Source organism: Bemisia tabaci, chromosome 1, assembly GCF_918797505.1.
Source record: "Bemisia tabaci chromosome 1, PGI_BMITA_v3".
Taxonomy (NCBI): domain Eukaryota; kingdom Metazoa; phylum Arthropoda; class Insecta; order Hemiptera; family Aleyrodidae; genus Bemisia; species Bemisia tabaci.
Window position 1 is genome coordinate 23,910,308 of NC_092793.1, and position 16,871 is coordinate 23,927,178.

The 16,871-nt window shown below is 34.9% G+C and overlaps 1 protein-coding gene across 1 annotated transcript in view; it reads left to right on the forward strand.

Moving 5' to 3' along the window:
* stumps (DBB domain-containing protein stumps) overlaps positions 1 to 15,973 on the forward strand; it is a gene marked incomplete in the record, with an annotated part of 123,836 nt that extends 107,863 nt beyond the window's left edge. The window contains 13 exon segments of the mRNA XM_072298336.1: positions 2,120 to 2,352; positions 4,252 to 4,439; positions 5,140 to 5,284; positions 6,060 to 6,211; positions 6,881 to 7,001; positions 7,315 to 7,505; positions 8,490 to 8,550; positions 9,360 to 9,734; positions 10,384 to 10,488; positions 10,954 to 11,141; positions 11,509 to 11,626; positions 12,378 to 12,479; positions 13,297 to 15,973. Of these exon segments, the coding sequence (XP_072154437.1) occupies positions 2,120 to 2,352; positions 4,252 to 4,439; positions 5,140 to 5,284; positions 6,060 to 6,211; positions 6,881 to 7,001; positions 7,315 to 7,505; positions 8,490 to 8,550; positions 9,360 to 9,734; positions 10,384 to 10,488; positions 10,954 to 11,141; positions 11,509 to 11,626; positions 12,378 to 12,479; positions 13,297 to 13,835 (2,518 nt within the window).
* Positions 15,974 to 16,871: the final 898 nt, after the last annotated feature.

A 16,871-nucleotide genomic window follows, 5' to 3' on the forward strand; every position in this document is an offset into this window, starting at 1 on the left:
GGGAGGTAAAAATTAGCACTTCAACAGGACATTCAATCCTTGGGTTATTAGCTTAAAATGTTTTTTCTTTTTTTTCTTTTTTTTTAAGCATAAAATCACTACCCATTAGTATTGCATGGAAATTATCCACTAAAAGTTACGATTGCATTGTATTGATTGCGATGAATGTTTACTTTCTTTACTCTCCAAAGTCAAGGGAATACAAACTGCACAATTTTTTGTCTGAAACTGATAATTCTAGTTACCGATTAGCCACTTGAAAAATTTACTTAATTTTTTCATTCATTTTAACTGATAACATGGGTCTGATAACTCATGCCAAAGTGCACATCTTCAGACGCTTATCGGTGGTAGTAATTACAGAAAAAACTTAAAGTAATCGTAAACTACAGGGTGACTGCTGTCTTCAAGCGCAAAAACAGAAACTTTTCGACAATTTGAGTTTGTAAATAGTAATACTAGATGATAGGGCAATCGAACTGAGGTGTAATTTACTCTCGATGCTCAACTATTTCTGATGCCTGTATGTGAAGATTTATAGTACTCCCCTGAAAAGATCCCTAAACAAATGCAGGGCGCCTCTAGGATTTTGATGAAGAATTAATGAACGCTCTGTAGGCCGCATTTTATTGATAAGTTACGCGTCTAACTGTCTGATTTCGAAGAATTAGAATGTTATGATTGATTTAGAGCAGCAAAAATTTCCCATGTAGATGAAAAACAATAAAACAAAAACGTTTGAATCATAAAAGAGCATCAGGAACAGTCCATTTAGTGATAACTGTTTCCTAGAACTTGGATGTCGGGTATCTCCGTAGGGCTCTCGATTTCTAAGAACTGCGGAGATTCACTTAACTTGTTAAATTGAAAATAAACAAATTATATCGGTATCGCGAGACACTCTCATACACAGTTTTTCACGAAGAGAAAAAATAAGCAGTGAGACGCTGCCACTTTCCATGTCGTAAACATTCCTCATTTTTCTTTCACAAGGTTTTCCTTTTTCTCTTTTCTTCTTCTTATCATTGCCTCAACGATTCCTCATGAAGATGCCGTCGGAGGTCCCTCAAATGATACGTCACGGAATCGCTTGCAATCCATACGTTTTTGTCCTCAATTGTTAGCTCAGCCACTCGGGCAGCTCCTCGTTTTTGAAACTTTTTTTTTAAATTTAAATTGTGTGTTGCGTCGTCGCGTTGCTATGCTAGTACAAAAAACGGTGCGTTTTGATTTTTTACCGATGCAACACTGGCACAGGTCGAGAAAGAATAGCTGCATGTAGTTGTCATCTTTAAGAAAGCCGGTGCGCCTTCAGTTTTTTGCATATGCAACGCAGACACCCGTGAAGCATGAATAGGTGCATCCAGGCGTTATCAGTGCATTTAGAATTAACACAAGACCATCACCCAATGACACTTTTTTTGCCTTACCGAACTCGAAGTTGCGGCTGGCGCTTTGAACCATTACCACTCTAGGTTCGGCCCTAACGGCTTGCGTCTGATTTTGAACGCAAGGTTGCAAATTTTCAACCCAAAGATTGGGTCAATGTAACTTAAAGAAAAAGTAACTAAAAAATACTAACTGGACGTTTAGGTTACTTAAGTGGTCTACTTTCCATATTAACACAAAATAGACTTTATTTTGCAGTTAAGAACTGTGGGGCTTGGAGGACAAGGCGCATAATAGCAGCTTTTGAAAAAAAATTGAGATATTAATGATTACAAGTATAAATAGTCTTACTGCATATTCTGTGAAAAATTTGTTCCCATATTCCAATTTTTAAGCATCAAAAAGTCAGTATGCACTTTTTTCCACCGTAAGGATCCATGTAATTTCGAAACTTAAAACACATATTTCTCGAAATAGCAAAAACTGCACTCACGCGCCTTGTCCTCCAAGCCCCTCAACTACAATATCTGCTCTATTTGTAAAATCTTTTATCTTCATAAGAAAATTAATGGCAATTGCGTCGTTTCTTAAGTGAGCTGGAAATTTTACTTAGTTTCTAGTAATTGCAAAATCCAGTTCAAATGCCCATTTTTTGCTGTAATGATGTAAAATTAATTTTTTCTTTCTCTCCTTCTTTATTAACTTTGACTGAAACATTTGGGTTTTGCAGGATCGCGAATGTGCACATCGAGGACGTGTTGACGGGAGCGATGAGCTGGAGCGAGCAGGAGAAACTATCGCACGCCCGGCTCCAGATCGTCATCGTCTGCCCGCACTTCCTGAGTCGCCTGGACAACTGCACGCCCTCCAGCCCCGGGCTCAGTTCCCTTCTTCAGTCCGGCAAAGTCCTCGCGATGCTTCTCGGCGTCAACGAGGAATACTTCACCAACCAGCAGCGAAGAGGTAGGCATCACACGCCGATCACCATGCCCAAGTAGCACAGATCGCAATAAGTAGCAATCGATGTTGCATGTGTGAGGAATTTGCGATTTGACCATTGATTCTTCTGTAAAAGTTTGCGAAAAACCCAACGGTGCCACTGGTTTTTTTCTGAAATCAAATCCCAAGCTCAAAAATAGCTCTCAAGTTGAGGCCAAAATGGAGGGTATATCTCACGCTATCTTGAGAGTCCACGTCTACATCAAGACAAACTCTCCATGCAAAGATAGGGAGCAAATACATTGACAGGCAGGCCCGCCACAAGGGGGGGGGGGGGGGTGATATTGGGTCCCTGGTACCGGGGCCCGGGCTCCGGAGGGGGCCCATGTTACCAGTGAAAGACCACTACGAATTCACATGCAACCCTTGTTTCGTAAGAAAAAGTGAAAAATTCACCCTAAAAATTTCGCAAAAGGTGAATAGATTTTCAGAAACACGCTGGGGCACTGTAGAATTCTTCTTAAACTTTCAAAGAAGTATACTTCTTGGAAAATTTCTATCTGTTTTCAAGATTTTCAGTACAGAGGGATATTTTTAGTAACTGCGTTTTATTTTCTTCCGTCGTCAGATGCTAAGAGTCTCCCGTCTGGGCATCCTCGACTTCAATGGCTCATGCATGACTCAACTCCCTTGCCATAGACAAACAAAGGGGGAGTCCAGGGGGGCCTGGCCCTCATAGAACTGAAAATAGTATCATATGCCCCCCCCCCCCAAAAAAAAAAAATTTTCCAGATGTTTTGAATGCAACAATTCGCAAGTATTTTGTGCTGAACGTATTATATATAAAAAAAACAAAAACAAAAAAAAAACAAAACAAAACACATACACCCACACACACAATATTATTCCACAGAAATTGATGGAAAAATTCTTTATGGACGCTTCAAAATGCGTCCGATTAGTCGTATAAATTCTAAAATTTCTCGGGAATGCCCCTCGGACCCCCCCTCCGTGCTTGGGGCCCGGACCTTAAAACTGGTACCAGGGCCCGAGATGGGACGTGGCGAGCCTGCATGTAGGGTATTTTCATTTAAATCTTCCGTCACATTCATACGGCGCAATGATACAACTATTTGAACTCTCCGGAATGCGTGAGGTATCACGCCGCATTTGAAGGCGTTTTCAAAACAGCCATGTTCCGTTATCGGAATAATTGTTTTGCATAGTTCGTATTCTTTTGTTTATTCCATTTCTAACCACTTGTTTAATTATAATCATCCTATAAAAACCACCCATTTGCTAAATACAATTCTAAATGAAGCGCACTTAAGCGCATTCATGACTGCAAAAATGTTAACGGAAATCGAAAAGGCCACTGTGCATGAAGGCTATTTCAATTGTAATCTTCCGTCGCATTTCTAAGGCGCAATGACACAACTATTTGAACTCTCCGGAATGCGTGAGGTATCACGCCGCATTTGAAGGCGTTTTCAAAACAGCCGAGTTCCTATACCCGGATTATCGTTTTGCATAGTTCATATTCTTTTGTTATATTCCGTGCCACTTATTTAATTATAATCCTCCTATAAAAACCACCCATTTAATAAATATAATTCTAGATGAAGCGCATTTAAGCGCATTCATGACAGCAAAAATTTCAAAGGAAATCGACACGCCCAGCGTGCATGGAGGCTATTTCGATTTAAATCTTCCGTCTCATTCATACGGCGCAATGATTCAACTATTTGAACTCTCCGGAATGCGTGAGGTATCACGCCGCATTTGAAGGCGTTTTCAAAACAGCCAAGTTCTGATACCCGAATTATCGTTTTGCATACTTCATATTCTTTTGTTATATTCCGTACGGACGGAAAATTTTCGTTTACTTTGTATTTTATACTAACTTTTACATTTTGTTTGCAGCTATGATGTTCAATGAGCAGTGGCGCCGGTTGGTTGTGAAGGATCAGGATCCAGCTTTCGTAGGTGACTTTCTTGGAGTTGCAATGGATATCTTCAGTCGATCATGGCATCTCCAGATGGCGATCAGTCAAGCGTCTGGGTTGGATGATAAAGCACACTTTTCTGTTCTTCCTAAAAAAATAAAAATGGTAATCCATCATTTCCAGATATTATTCCTCTGCAAAAATTGGATATTCATAAGATTTTAGAATTAACTAGTCCACCCATACCTACTTGCTAATGTTCCTTTAAAAAACTCCAATATCCATCCTTGTCTCTAACACTGGAAGTTTTACTCGTGCAGGTAGTCTAAATGAATTATCATCCCCCAAAAAACTGATTTCAATTTTTTGCTCATCCCTCTTTTCCAATTTATATCTTCTTGCTGTGATGAGAGAGTGTAGATCATACAATAAAAGTTGTACAAAAAACAGAATGAGCAATCTTTCATTGTAGAATTTCAATTGTAACATTTACCTATAACATTTAAATTTTATTTTTCATCCTTCTTAACTGAGCTTAAAAATTCAGTTTCATTCTGGACACAATTACTTAAACTTCAAATTCATGAATAAGAGAGGATTTGATATTATGTTCTTTACTTTCTAACTTACAGTTTACATACGAATAAAACTGAAGTATTATTGACATGGAGGATTTCAAGAAACTTACGTTCGCAGTTTTATATTTTACTTTTACTGCAAATTTGTTTACCTCTTGCGCTGAGTAATATGCAGTAAGTTTGAAGTTTCTTTCGTTTTACAAAGGTGAAGTTTTTCCTTGTCGGAAGAATTACTTTATTTTGTAACTGCTCGATTCCTGTACAAAATGCAATGTTTATTTTTTTAGGGGCAGAACAAAGTCATTATTTCATTGACGGAGCCTTTGGAAGCTGATGATAACATCAGAATAACCTTAGAAAAAAGCGGAGAAAAAATTGAAGTCTCTGCATTCAAGAAAAAAAATCCTTACACGATTCAATTTGCTGTTCCTCGTAAGTATATTCCTATATTTTGCTGATTTTGTAGGTAACTATGCAGAAGTTGGTCAAGAGTGAGCATTTTCTTTCAATCCATTAACTCAAGCTCGGAAATATTTTGTATTTTGTTCAGTAATGGCAACTGCTGGGTGCCTTGCAGCTTAAGTAAATAGATTTCACATTCATGATGTGTAATTAAAATTTGTATAATCAATGATGAATTTAAAGTTTTTTCATCCCCCTAGATTTATGAGTGCCATCTCCAATTTTTTTTTTTAAGTATTTGCCTTTAAAAGCATTTTAAATTTGGTGGTGAGTTTGGAAATATTCTTAAGATTTTGATAAAAATCAAAGAGAGCCCAGGGTGTCTACAAGTCCGGAATTTTTGGAAAGTCTGGAAGTAGTACTGATTTTTTAAGGGTGGTCCGGAAGTATTAAAAGAGTACGAAAATTCCGTCAGAAGGTCCGGAATTTTTTAATTTTTTTGTCTTTTTTGTCGCAGTTTAAGCGAGAAATTCAAATGTTTAAAAGTTTTCGAATTTCGTCAAATGGAGGTACTGAAAAAGTACTGAATTTTTCTGATGAGGAAGTACTGACTCTCTTGGGAATGTTTTTATGATGTGCTGTCAAAGTACTGATTTTTGGCCAGCCTGTTTTAGTAGACACCCTGGAGCCATGAGATTATGGGAAGGCTGCTATGTTGTAGACTGAGAAATCCTTTCTAGCTTTTCTTTTTAGCTTTTGATTCATTTTGTTTTTCCCATGATTTAATTCGTTTATTTCTTTACAGCAACTTGCTTGCAAGTGTCCCTGTTGATCAATGTCTTTCTGGAGAAGAATGGAAAGCCCCTTGGGCACCGTGCAATAAAATGTGAAAGTCGGATGCGAGAGCTGGAACAAATTTTAAGATCTTGCGACAAACCTCTATTTTTCATGTGTCAGGTAAGGCAGTTTTTTTTAAGTAGAATGTAGAACTAGTTTCAATTAATTTTATTCTTAATAACCGTATCCTTGTTGCATAATAGTTTTTGCCTCAAAAAGATAAAAAATACTCTCATTAATGAGCATGGAGCATACAAGATTGTCAGAAAAAGAGTATCCTTGTTTTAAAAAATAAATCTAACTTTTTAAAGCCTCTCTAATGTTTTAAAATTGTTTTAAGAACATTGCAGAAATGAATTTGTTAGACCTGAATTTATGTTAATATCAATTTAGTCATCTCATTTTTGTAAAATATGGGGACTTTGAAGTGCCTCAGTAGAATATTTTTCAGTAGTAAGGAGTTGAGACTAGTAAGACAAATGTATGATTTGGAACTCCCAATGTGTGGGTAAAGAATCTAATTTTGGTCATGCATAACGCATTAATTTTTTTGAAAATTGATCACAAAACTTAAGGTCATATTCCAGCATTCTTTATCATCACTTTTTTGCAATCTTTCAAAGTGAAAACGCCTCTGTTTTTCTTTTTTTCTTTTTTATTTCACACTTATGGATTTCCTTTGTGATCACTCAAAAATATAACAATATTTAAATTTGGTTTGGTTAGAGTGAATATTAATGAAATAATTCTATGTACATCTTTATAAGCAAAATCCCTCTTCGTTTCTAGACACTTGGACTTGGTCCTGGAGAAAAAGATCAGCTTGATTCTTTCTTGGTCTCTGCCTTCCAGCGGAATATCCCTCCTGACTTTTCACTACTCGCACCAGCAGAGAATAGATTTTATTCAAGTAAGTTTTCAAAATTTCTCCCATGTACATAATTTATATTTTACGAGATGTATCCATCCAAAAAAAAGTTGTAAGAAGAGTGGTCATTTTATAAGATTAATGTGAAGTCAAAAATTTTGCATTTGTTCAAGATCACATTCAGCTCAGATTGCAGCACGACCCATTTTTTTTTTTTCTTCTTTTCTACGAATTACTGTAATTTCCCAATTTCATTCATAACCATCAAAAGCTAGTCGCCTGGACTTTCTTCTTTTTTTTTTACTGAAAAGTACCGTTGTTGTATTTTTTTAATCCTTTTTCTAATTTTTTTAAGGTCCCGAAGAATATCCAACATTGTTACATTTTGCTGCTAAATTTGGCCTGGAAAAATTGTGCTGGCAGCTGCTGGAGTGCCCTGGAGGAGTGCAAGCATGTCAAATTCGCAATGGATCTCAACTAACACCAGCAGACATGGCTGAACAGTCAGGTCATCTAAGTTTAACCAATGCCTTGAAAGGATACTTGGTGAGAATTACATATTAATTATTCAAAGCTCTGAAACATGTAAAGTTCAAGGTTATATTCAAAGTGGTTCTAATAGCTCTTTCTCTTAAGGAAGGCTTGTATGGTTCACACTTTGATCAGCATAAGTTTTGGGAGGTTTTTAATGTTTCATCATGGAAAGAAACATTTTATTAACTTCCAGTAAGGTTCAGCTGTATAGCTTTCAGAATTAGTCCTCACAAGGAATTACAATGAGTTCAAAGTACAAAATGTAAGAAATATCAATAATATAATTTGATGAATTTTGGAAAGTTCAAGGTAAATCCTTACTGAAGCACTTCAAAGGTTGGTAAAATCATAGTACTTTGTCCTTTGTGGTTTGTGTGTTTGATGAAGCAAAGCATTCCTTGCAAGGTTTTCTAAACCAGCACTGTTGAATTTAACTTAATTTTCTAAAAAAAAAAAAAATTATGATATCCCATGAAAAAAATTTTTGGACCAAGAGCGAACTTAATAACGACTGAACAGTGAGCACAGCCCTCATTCTCAGAATTCCAGCTCATTTAAAGTGCCTTCAATTTGAAGATTATACTGCACGCACAACAGTAAGTGGTGCTGCCTACTCTCCAATGTGAAGGAGTTTCTTAATTTGGTATCTGTTCATTTATTATTGAGTTAAATAATGTCCTCTGAGTTATTGATATCAGTTGTGTTTAAGAGCTACTTATCAATTATCTTTCAAAAAGAATGTGTGGAAAAAAAGATATACATTATACATCTCGTCACAAAATTGATTCTCAAGATGGCCAATATTTCAGAAAAGACACAAGTATATCTCTTGAATCTTCGAAGACCTCAGAGTTTCTTTTATGCCATCAAATTAGTAGAATGATCAAATGGCTGATTGGCATTCTTTTGATTTTTTAACATATTATTTGTTGTATTGTATCTAAACTTGTCTTAGACATAGTTTTTTCATTGCTTGATTTTGTTTTTTCTTTCCAGCAAATGACCGAATTGACAAGCATGTATCATTATCTGAAGGGCATGAGTGATGGCCAATTAGGTAGTTATCTGTTCATTATTCTCCTTTATAGTTTCTGATCTTTCTTTTGCCCCAGCGATTTTGTAATACTAACATGCTTGATTCATTGAATGGAGGAAGGTGGTTTATTTTTGCCTGAAATAGTTCTTCCTCAAAGCTCTATCAAGTAAATTCTAATAGTAGGTACATAAGCATTCCAATGGAATCATTTAAGAAAAAACTACAGAAGCATTATTTGTTTTTGTAAACTCTAAAGAATCTGATGTACATCATGAATTTTTCTCCTGTCAAAGTGACGTTTGAGGCTATAAACATAGATTTGACTGTGATAAAATGTCAAATAATGAGCTTTTTTGTGATTTTTTCTCAGCTTTTTCAGTGATTGAATTTGTAGGTCCTTATCTTCTTGTATATCGCAGCTAGAAAACTTAGTTCCAACTTGTCTATTGTAGTGATTTCAAGAAGAAGTGATTAGGTAAATATTTAAGCAAAAAGGGACAAAGGTAAATAGGCAAAAGGCAAATATATGGCAAAAGGGTGTGGAGAAAAAACTTAAAAGGATGCAAATTTTCAGTCAAGTTAGGTTGAAAAAGCAGAATTTAGAAAGTGTTCTGATAAAAACTACTCATTGTCCCAATGGAGAGGTTGCCAGTTATTTAGTAAATTTTAGTTTCAATGGAGACCATGAAGTTGCATTTTAATCCGAAAGTTTTAAGCCTTAAAAATTTTAAGCCAGTTTCAACAACCATTTTGCTGCAATGGAAATGTTTGTAACTTCTGTAATAATGAATAATAATTAAGTAATTGTTTTCCTTATGAATTTGTTGCAGCTTTCAATGATTCAAATTACCTAATTCCTCGTCCAATGCTTGACACATACTCCATCCCACCGCACGCTCGACCGTTTAATGCTCCAATTTCTCCACCATCTACTCGAACAACTCCAACACCTGTGGCTACACCTCTTTCAACCCCAGCATCTCCGTTCTACACTAACATTACATCTTATGCTGTGCCTCCGTCTCCAGTATCTGTCAGCTTCTCCCCCGGAGCAAACTACCAGTTCCCACCACCGCCCCTTCCAGTCAGTTTTGGCAACTACCAAATGCCGGTGACGGAAGGATCAATTAGCTCGCCTGTTGCTGCGTCTACGCCTACGGATGGAGTGCCACCTTTTGGAGGCTATATGCATATGAGTGCTTCAAGTAAGTTTTCTCAAAAGCTCAACCGATGTATTTATTTAAAAACGGACACAATATTGGAAAACAAAATGCTTTAGAAGACAAAGAAAACGAGCTGCTTATTTTGTTGGTTTTGCTATTTCTGTTGTCGAGACCTGGCAAGAGAGGTGAGAAAGTTAACGCAACTGGAAGATTGTAATATCAAAAGACAGTGTAGATGGTACCTAGTGGTGAAAATTGTCTACCATATTTGTTCACTGTAATATCTGCATTTCAGCTACCTAGGTCTTTGTCTTTCCAAAAATAAACAATTTTTGTTCTTGTTTTTTCAGCAATAAAAAAATGGACTGCTGACTTGAAGACTATTTTTCTACTGTAAAACATATTAGTTCCACACACTCTATGTAAAGGGTGGCTCTTTTGAAAATGTGAGGAAGGATTCATTTCAGAGATTTGTTCTATCATTCTAAGTAAAAGTATCCATTATCCCAGTTCATGCAATGAAATTCTAAAAAATAACAACCTAAAAGTTTTAATCATCGGATGCCTGCCAAAAGCTGACAACTTACGATTCACTGTTAAACTTGGTTTTTGAATATTTCAATTTAGGCCAATCTGATTATACTCTTTCTACATGCCTTAATGTTAATCTTCTTCACTGTTTATTAAATAGATCGGGAAGGATCAGCGAATCATCTAAGAGGAGATTTAAAACTTGATCTGGAATCAAAATCTGGCAATAAAAGAGACACCTTAGGATCCATTTCCTCTGGAAGTGGTGAGTCCTTTCAACTTTTTGTATCCATTCAGTTATGATGATCAATTCAATTTGATTATTGAATTGACAAAATATTTGCTTTCGGGTACTTTCCTTTTTACTCAATTTTTGGTTTAATCGCACCAGAACATGAGAGCAGACAAGTTGTAGTATCTGCCTCAAATGACAATTTTTCAGTCCATTTTTGGTGGTTTCGAATATTCAATTTTTTTTTATATCTGATGCAGCTCTCGCCTCTAATTATTGGATGATCAGGGGGATAGGTACTGTAAATTACCAATACATATAAATTTCTCATAATTCTTTATTCTAATCGTACCTAAAAGCTTGTGATTTTTGAGAGCCAATAATTATTGACAAATTCATTAAATCTACAAATCAGAATGTAAAATATAAAATTGCTTTGTTATGATATTGTTGTATTGTTACACTTGTTCTTAAATTTGCAATGTTTTTTCCTAACAGCTGAAAATAGTAGTGGTCCAGCCTTAGGAGAAATTAGACCGTTTCCTCATCATTCAAACCCGCAAGATGAACTGGCAGAAATACTCATGGATTTCAAGAATCATGCTCACACTATTGCTGAAGTAGAAAATCTAGTCGAAAGTTGGAGAAATCGGAATGATGTTCAGCAGTCTTTTAGAGAAAAACAGGTTTGTTGCACAAGAATTGACTTCTCATTTTTATTTGTTCTCAGTCTAGTGTCTTTAAAAAAATAAATAATTAAACGAAACAAAAAGTTTGAAGCTCATCAATAAAAATTTCATGTGTAGCTTTCATAATGATTTCCTCTTGGAAACAGCAATTCACCTTCAATAGCAACAATTTTACTCAGTTTTGCTCTTAAGAACAAAACAAGGTTCATAACTTTTTAGATATCATTCATATTTCCAGCATTACCTCTCAGAGTAGGCGTGTATTTAATTGCCTATTTAGAAGGGGGGGGGGATTTCCTGTTAAATTTACCTACTTACACATTACCTTTACTTAATACATTTTCTATTATTTCTGTATCATCAGGAGCAAATTCACCAAATGAGGCTTGAATATGAGAGAATACAAAATTCAATGAAGGAAAAATTGAAGCGACCGACTCCTTTTGAAAGAATCAAGAAGCTCTTCACCAGAAAATCAAAACGTAAGTTACTTCTTGGCAGTAGACCTAGATTTTTGATGATTCTCTCTCATGAATAGAATGTTTTAGTTTCAAAATTTTTGAACAAAACAAGAAGTTATAACTTAACATAAGCAGGATTACTCTTTGTGTGGCACTTGAAGTGGTTGGGAAAAAAAGGAAAAGAGAGGAATAAATTCTTAGATCGGACTAAAAAATTCCCTTAAATATAATGTAAACTTTCAATAGTTCTGTGATACCATTTTCAAAACATATAGGAACTGTCTGATAATTTTTGGAGGAGGAATTAATACAATGAATGATCACAAAACTTTTAAATCTGAAGGTTCCAATTTTATCACAGGGTACCTAGTTCAATTTTTTTCTCACTTGGTGGTCGATTTTGATTTTAAGAAAATTGGTAAGAAAAAGTTTTATATCAACCGGATAATATGAGTGCCGATAAGGTGAATCAAGTAAAAGAAGAACATAGGTAAGGAAAAGTTTTGTATCAACCTGATTTCATAAATCTTACCAACATTTTGATTAATGTTGATTAATTTTGCCCTGATTGGTCAGTAATGACTTACGTACCACCACTGAATATATTTAGTTCAAATTATCAAAGTATCAAAATGTTATCAGAGAGCCACCAATTTCTAGGTATTTTGACTTTTACGAAATTGAACCTAGTATTGTTTGTCTTAATTTTTGACGTCTGACTGGAGAAAATTATTGGTATATTATGTTTACATTTCCTGATTTCTTTTTTCAGACACACAAGAGCACTCTTTGTCTGAAAATGGAAAGTATCAACCTAATCCTGATGCAGTTTGTAATCGTTTAGCAAGTAGCCTAAGCCTTCACAGCTCATCAAGTAAGTCTTATCTCCCTCTTTTTAAAATTTTTATAATTGAACTGATATTTTTCTTAAGGGTCAAAGCCTCAGACCCCAAGTTTTGAGAAAACGCGGTAAGAGGGTGCAATTACCACTCAAATTCAGTTTTTTAGAACTTCCATGATTCTTCTTTTTTAAGGAATGGTGGTCTTCAAAAAAATTTACAATTGAGTCTAAAATGGTTTTGAAAAAAAAAAAAAAATGTAACAGTTCACTGATAAGTTATTTTCTTTTGTCTATTCAAAATTGAATTTACCTGTATACTTAATTTGTTTTTGGAACATTACATAGTAAGTAAAGTAGAAGTAGTTACTAAACCACCCGTTACAAAACAACATAAAATTTGTGGACTATCAAGCAACCCACACAATAATGGATTCAAAATATTTGGAAGCATAACTTTATGAAATTTCTTGAAAACCTTTCATCAAAATTTTAAACATGTTACTCAAATCGTATATTTTGTCAAATTTCTTAAATACTATGAAAGTCAAAACTGTAATCGCAAACAAAAGTGTATGTATTGATTATTGAATTGGCTGAGGTCACAATTACCGGGAATATCTCTGAGCAGTAAATTTAATTTTCTCTCCCAATATCATATGGTCACAGAAATGACAAAAAATAGAATAATTTGCTTGACTTTTTGGTCCTGATTTTAGTGTAAACCCAAGGCCAGTTAGCTGATACCATCAATTGGAATTTGAGTTAAAAATACCTTAACTGTCAGCATGTTCAATTTTCAGTAGAATTTATGGATTTAACAACACTAACGAGATTTCTTTCTTCTTTACAGGTTCATCTTCCGGGCGAGTAAGCTCTACAAGTGGTGTGAGTGTATCAGAGAGCTATGCGCACTCAGAGTACAATGAACGCCGCAACACTGGAAGCAGTGACTCAAAGAGCACAAAGCCGGGCTCGGCCAGTTCCAAAGAAGATATATCTACGATGGGCAGCATCCGCTACAATTTTCCCAACACCTTCAAGATCCACTCGGAGTATGTGCTGAGTAATCAGGCTAAAATGCAAGAGAACACTGATGATAAGGCCTCAGAATCAAACGAATCAAGTAACCGTGGTAGCTGGACTTCACAGGAACAGTTCCCTCGTGTCCTTGAAGAAGACTCGTTTAGTGAGCATTCTGAAAACCAAAGTATCACTGTGGCAGAAATACACAATTCGGATACTAATGATGACAGTCCATTGCCAGAGAAACGTCCAATGGATATTCAAGAGAAAAGTGACGACTTATCGGAGACGGAAGACTCACCGCTTTTGTGCAAAGTTGACGCCAATAAGAATATACTAGTAAAATACTCCGTCACAAAGGTGTAGCTTTCCATGCTAAATGGTAAATTCAAATGTATTCATTTTGACTGGATACCCTAATATTTCAACTGTTTTCAAAGAAAGACAGATTATACTCAGTTTGGACTCAAGTGAAAATTGTTATTTCTCAGTTATTTTTTGCTCATCAGGCCACAAATTCTATTATAAAGCTCCCTTTTTACATAATCTTTCCTTCGTTGAGTTGTAAGCTAACTCAGTATGATTATTTATTTTGAGGAAAATTTTGCTCATATGCCTTCAACAACATCATTTTGCTAATATTCAAAAGCACTGCTTGTTTTGGGCATCCATAGAGGTGCCTTCGTTATGACTTGGAATTTGTTTCAAATTGTTTACTTTTTTCTCTCACTTATTGAATGAGTTGCTCCTCTGTGCATTCTGTGAATGACATTGATAATTTTATATGTTATCTGACAGGAGGGCTTGTTAAGTTGCTTCCTTCTCTTTCTCTCTCTACCCCTCTCCTCCCCCATTACAATGTGTACAGTCAATTTACCAGTTTTGCTCTCCTTTTTTTTTCTTTTTTTGAGGTAAGTCGTACCGTCCAGTATTTTTAACTTATTTGGATTCAAGTTAGTTTGTTTATGTTAGAAGTTATGTTTTTTATTTGATCACGTAGATGACTCTTATTTTTTTCATGATCTGCTGCAGAATTTTATTTATTCTGATTTCCAAGTAGGTAATTTTTACTTGAACTGCATGTAAATATTTAAATTTTCAATTCAATATCTGATGCAATTTTTTCCATAAAATGAGATCAAAAAGTTTCTGTCACCTTGTCAGTGTGGATTTGTATTCCAAAAGTTTTCCCTACCTGGAAGTTATTAAATTATTGTGTCTTTTAACTCTCTGTGATTGAAGTTGGATTAAGCTGGCTTCAACAGTCCAAAATGTTGTCAAAACATATTCATCAATGCATTTTCACAGTAGCCTTAGTTTTGATCCCATGATCATGTCTGATCCAAAACATAATTCAACAATTTTTGCAACCTCAATTCTTTTTAGACCTTCAGTTTTAGGAATTGAAACTTAGTAGTAATCTAATAATACATTTTTCTTTAAAAAAAAAAAAGATTTTTCAGGGTATTTTGTACTTTATGAAATCATCCCCCTTTTTTGCGCTTGATTTGGAAAAAGAATAATTTATTCAGAGCTCACTCCAATGAATGATTCAATGAAAGTATCTGGAAACTGAGGCTCATTAAAAGGAAATAATAATGACAACTTCTAATAACCATATCTTTCTGAATGTAAGTTTCATCGTACGTAGTCTATGCAGTCCTGAAAAGAACTTGATTTCGAAATTTTGTTTGAACCATTTGTATATTGGATGCAAATAAATTTATTGTTTAATATGGATTTGAATCTGAGCTTGTCCCTCTAAAGACTTGACAAATTGTGAAAGAGGGTAAAATCACTTTTATGTAATGACAATGGAAATACATTTGAATACCTAAATCTGCCAACTTCCTTTATCATACTCTCATACCCAGTCATGTTCATGTTCATAATAATTAATCTCTAATTGTAAGACATGGAAGCTTCAACTCTTCATGTTCTTTTATAATCATCGTAACTGCTGCAATGTGTTGTGTTTGACTGATGTACAACTTAAGTTAGGTCGATTTTATGGCTGTTTAGTCAAATCAGATTTTTAAAGAACGAAACTGAATCAAAATTTTCTTTTGGAAAACATAAAAAAAGTAATTTGTGTTTGATAAAGAAAAGCATGGATTTGTAAATGATGGTTTATTATGCTTGAAACTCAAAATTGTGAATATGTTAAATATCTAATCTAACTTGTACAGTCTACTTTTCATTTGTAAAAAAAATCAGCATAGAAATATGTCCCAAGCTTTTCAGAAATATGAATGCAATGATACGGTTATTTTAAGTCGCTTTTTGTCAGCCCTCAGTTTGATTCTCGACGGGTTGTAGAGTGAATGATACCTAGTCTACCAAAAAATTCCATATCGACACATGTTGACACATAATTTGGTACGATTTTAATTCTAGTCATAATTTTGTAAGTCGGCTGCCTCAGAAGAAATGGTAAATCTTTCGATGATTTTTCATTTCAGTAGTTTCACAGCAGGTGAATTTTCTTCTCTTTTTATGGAACTGTTTCAGATCACAAGTATCTAACCATCTGTAAGTTTATCATGAGTATGAGTGTGCGGTAAATGGATAATTTTTTTTTTAAATGTACATTTGTAAATTTGAGTTGTTTTTGCTTTGTTTTGCCTCATCGCTCATCGATTGATGAGGCACAGCCCTTTCCTTCTTTCTCTCAATAAATTGGAATCTGGGAGATGAGTTACAGACTGATTATTTGTCTTGCAGTTTTGTCTAAGTTCAATTTTTAAATTTCTCAAAAAATGCACTACTTGTATTGCTCTCTCAATTTCATAGATCTTCCCAACTGCTTGCAGTGGGAAGATCGCTATGGAAGTCCATATTGGTTTATTCTTTTTTTTATAATATTCTTAACAGTAAAAACTTTGAAAAATTATCAGTTTTTGATCTCTGCATAAGTATTGAAAATATCTGATTCATACCAAAAAACACATCGAAGCTTGATAGTTGGATCATCCAAAGTTGAAAGTTAACTCCTCATAAATAGAAAGTCAACCATTTTCCATTCACCATGCATATTTAATTACTAGCACTTGCTCCTCTTCAATCGGTTATTGGAATGATCCATATGACAGGAACATTTTGCACAGTTGCATTTGTTTAAGTATTTAATCAATGTATCTCACTTTCTCCCCCAACCTTAATGTTTCCCATGATATATTTTTTTATGATCATCCTTCTGACTAAACACAATTTTTGTACTCATTGATAGAGAATTAACGTCTCAATTCAAAACAATATTCTGTGTCCGTGTCGACCACATATTTCTATCAACGTTTTTTAAAAAGAATTTTGGTATTTGTGTAATTTTCTATTTGTTTGAGTTGTAATTTCAATCTTACTTATCTGATATTTTTCTTTGCCCTACTTATTATTTTTTCGAAA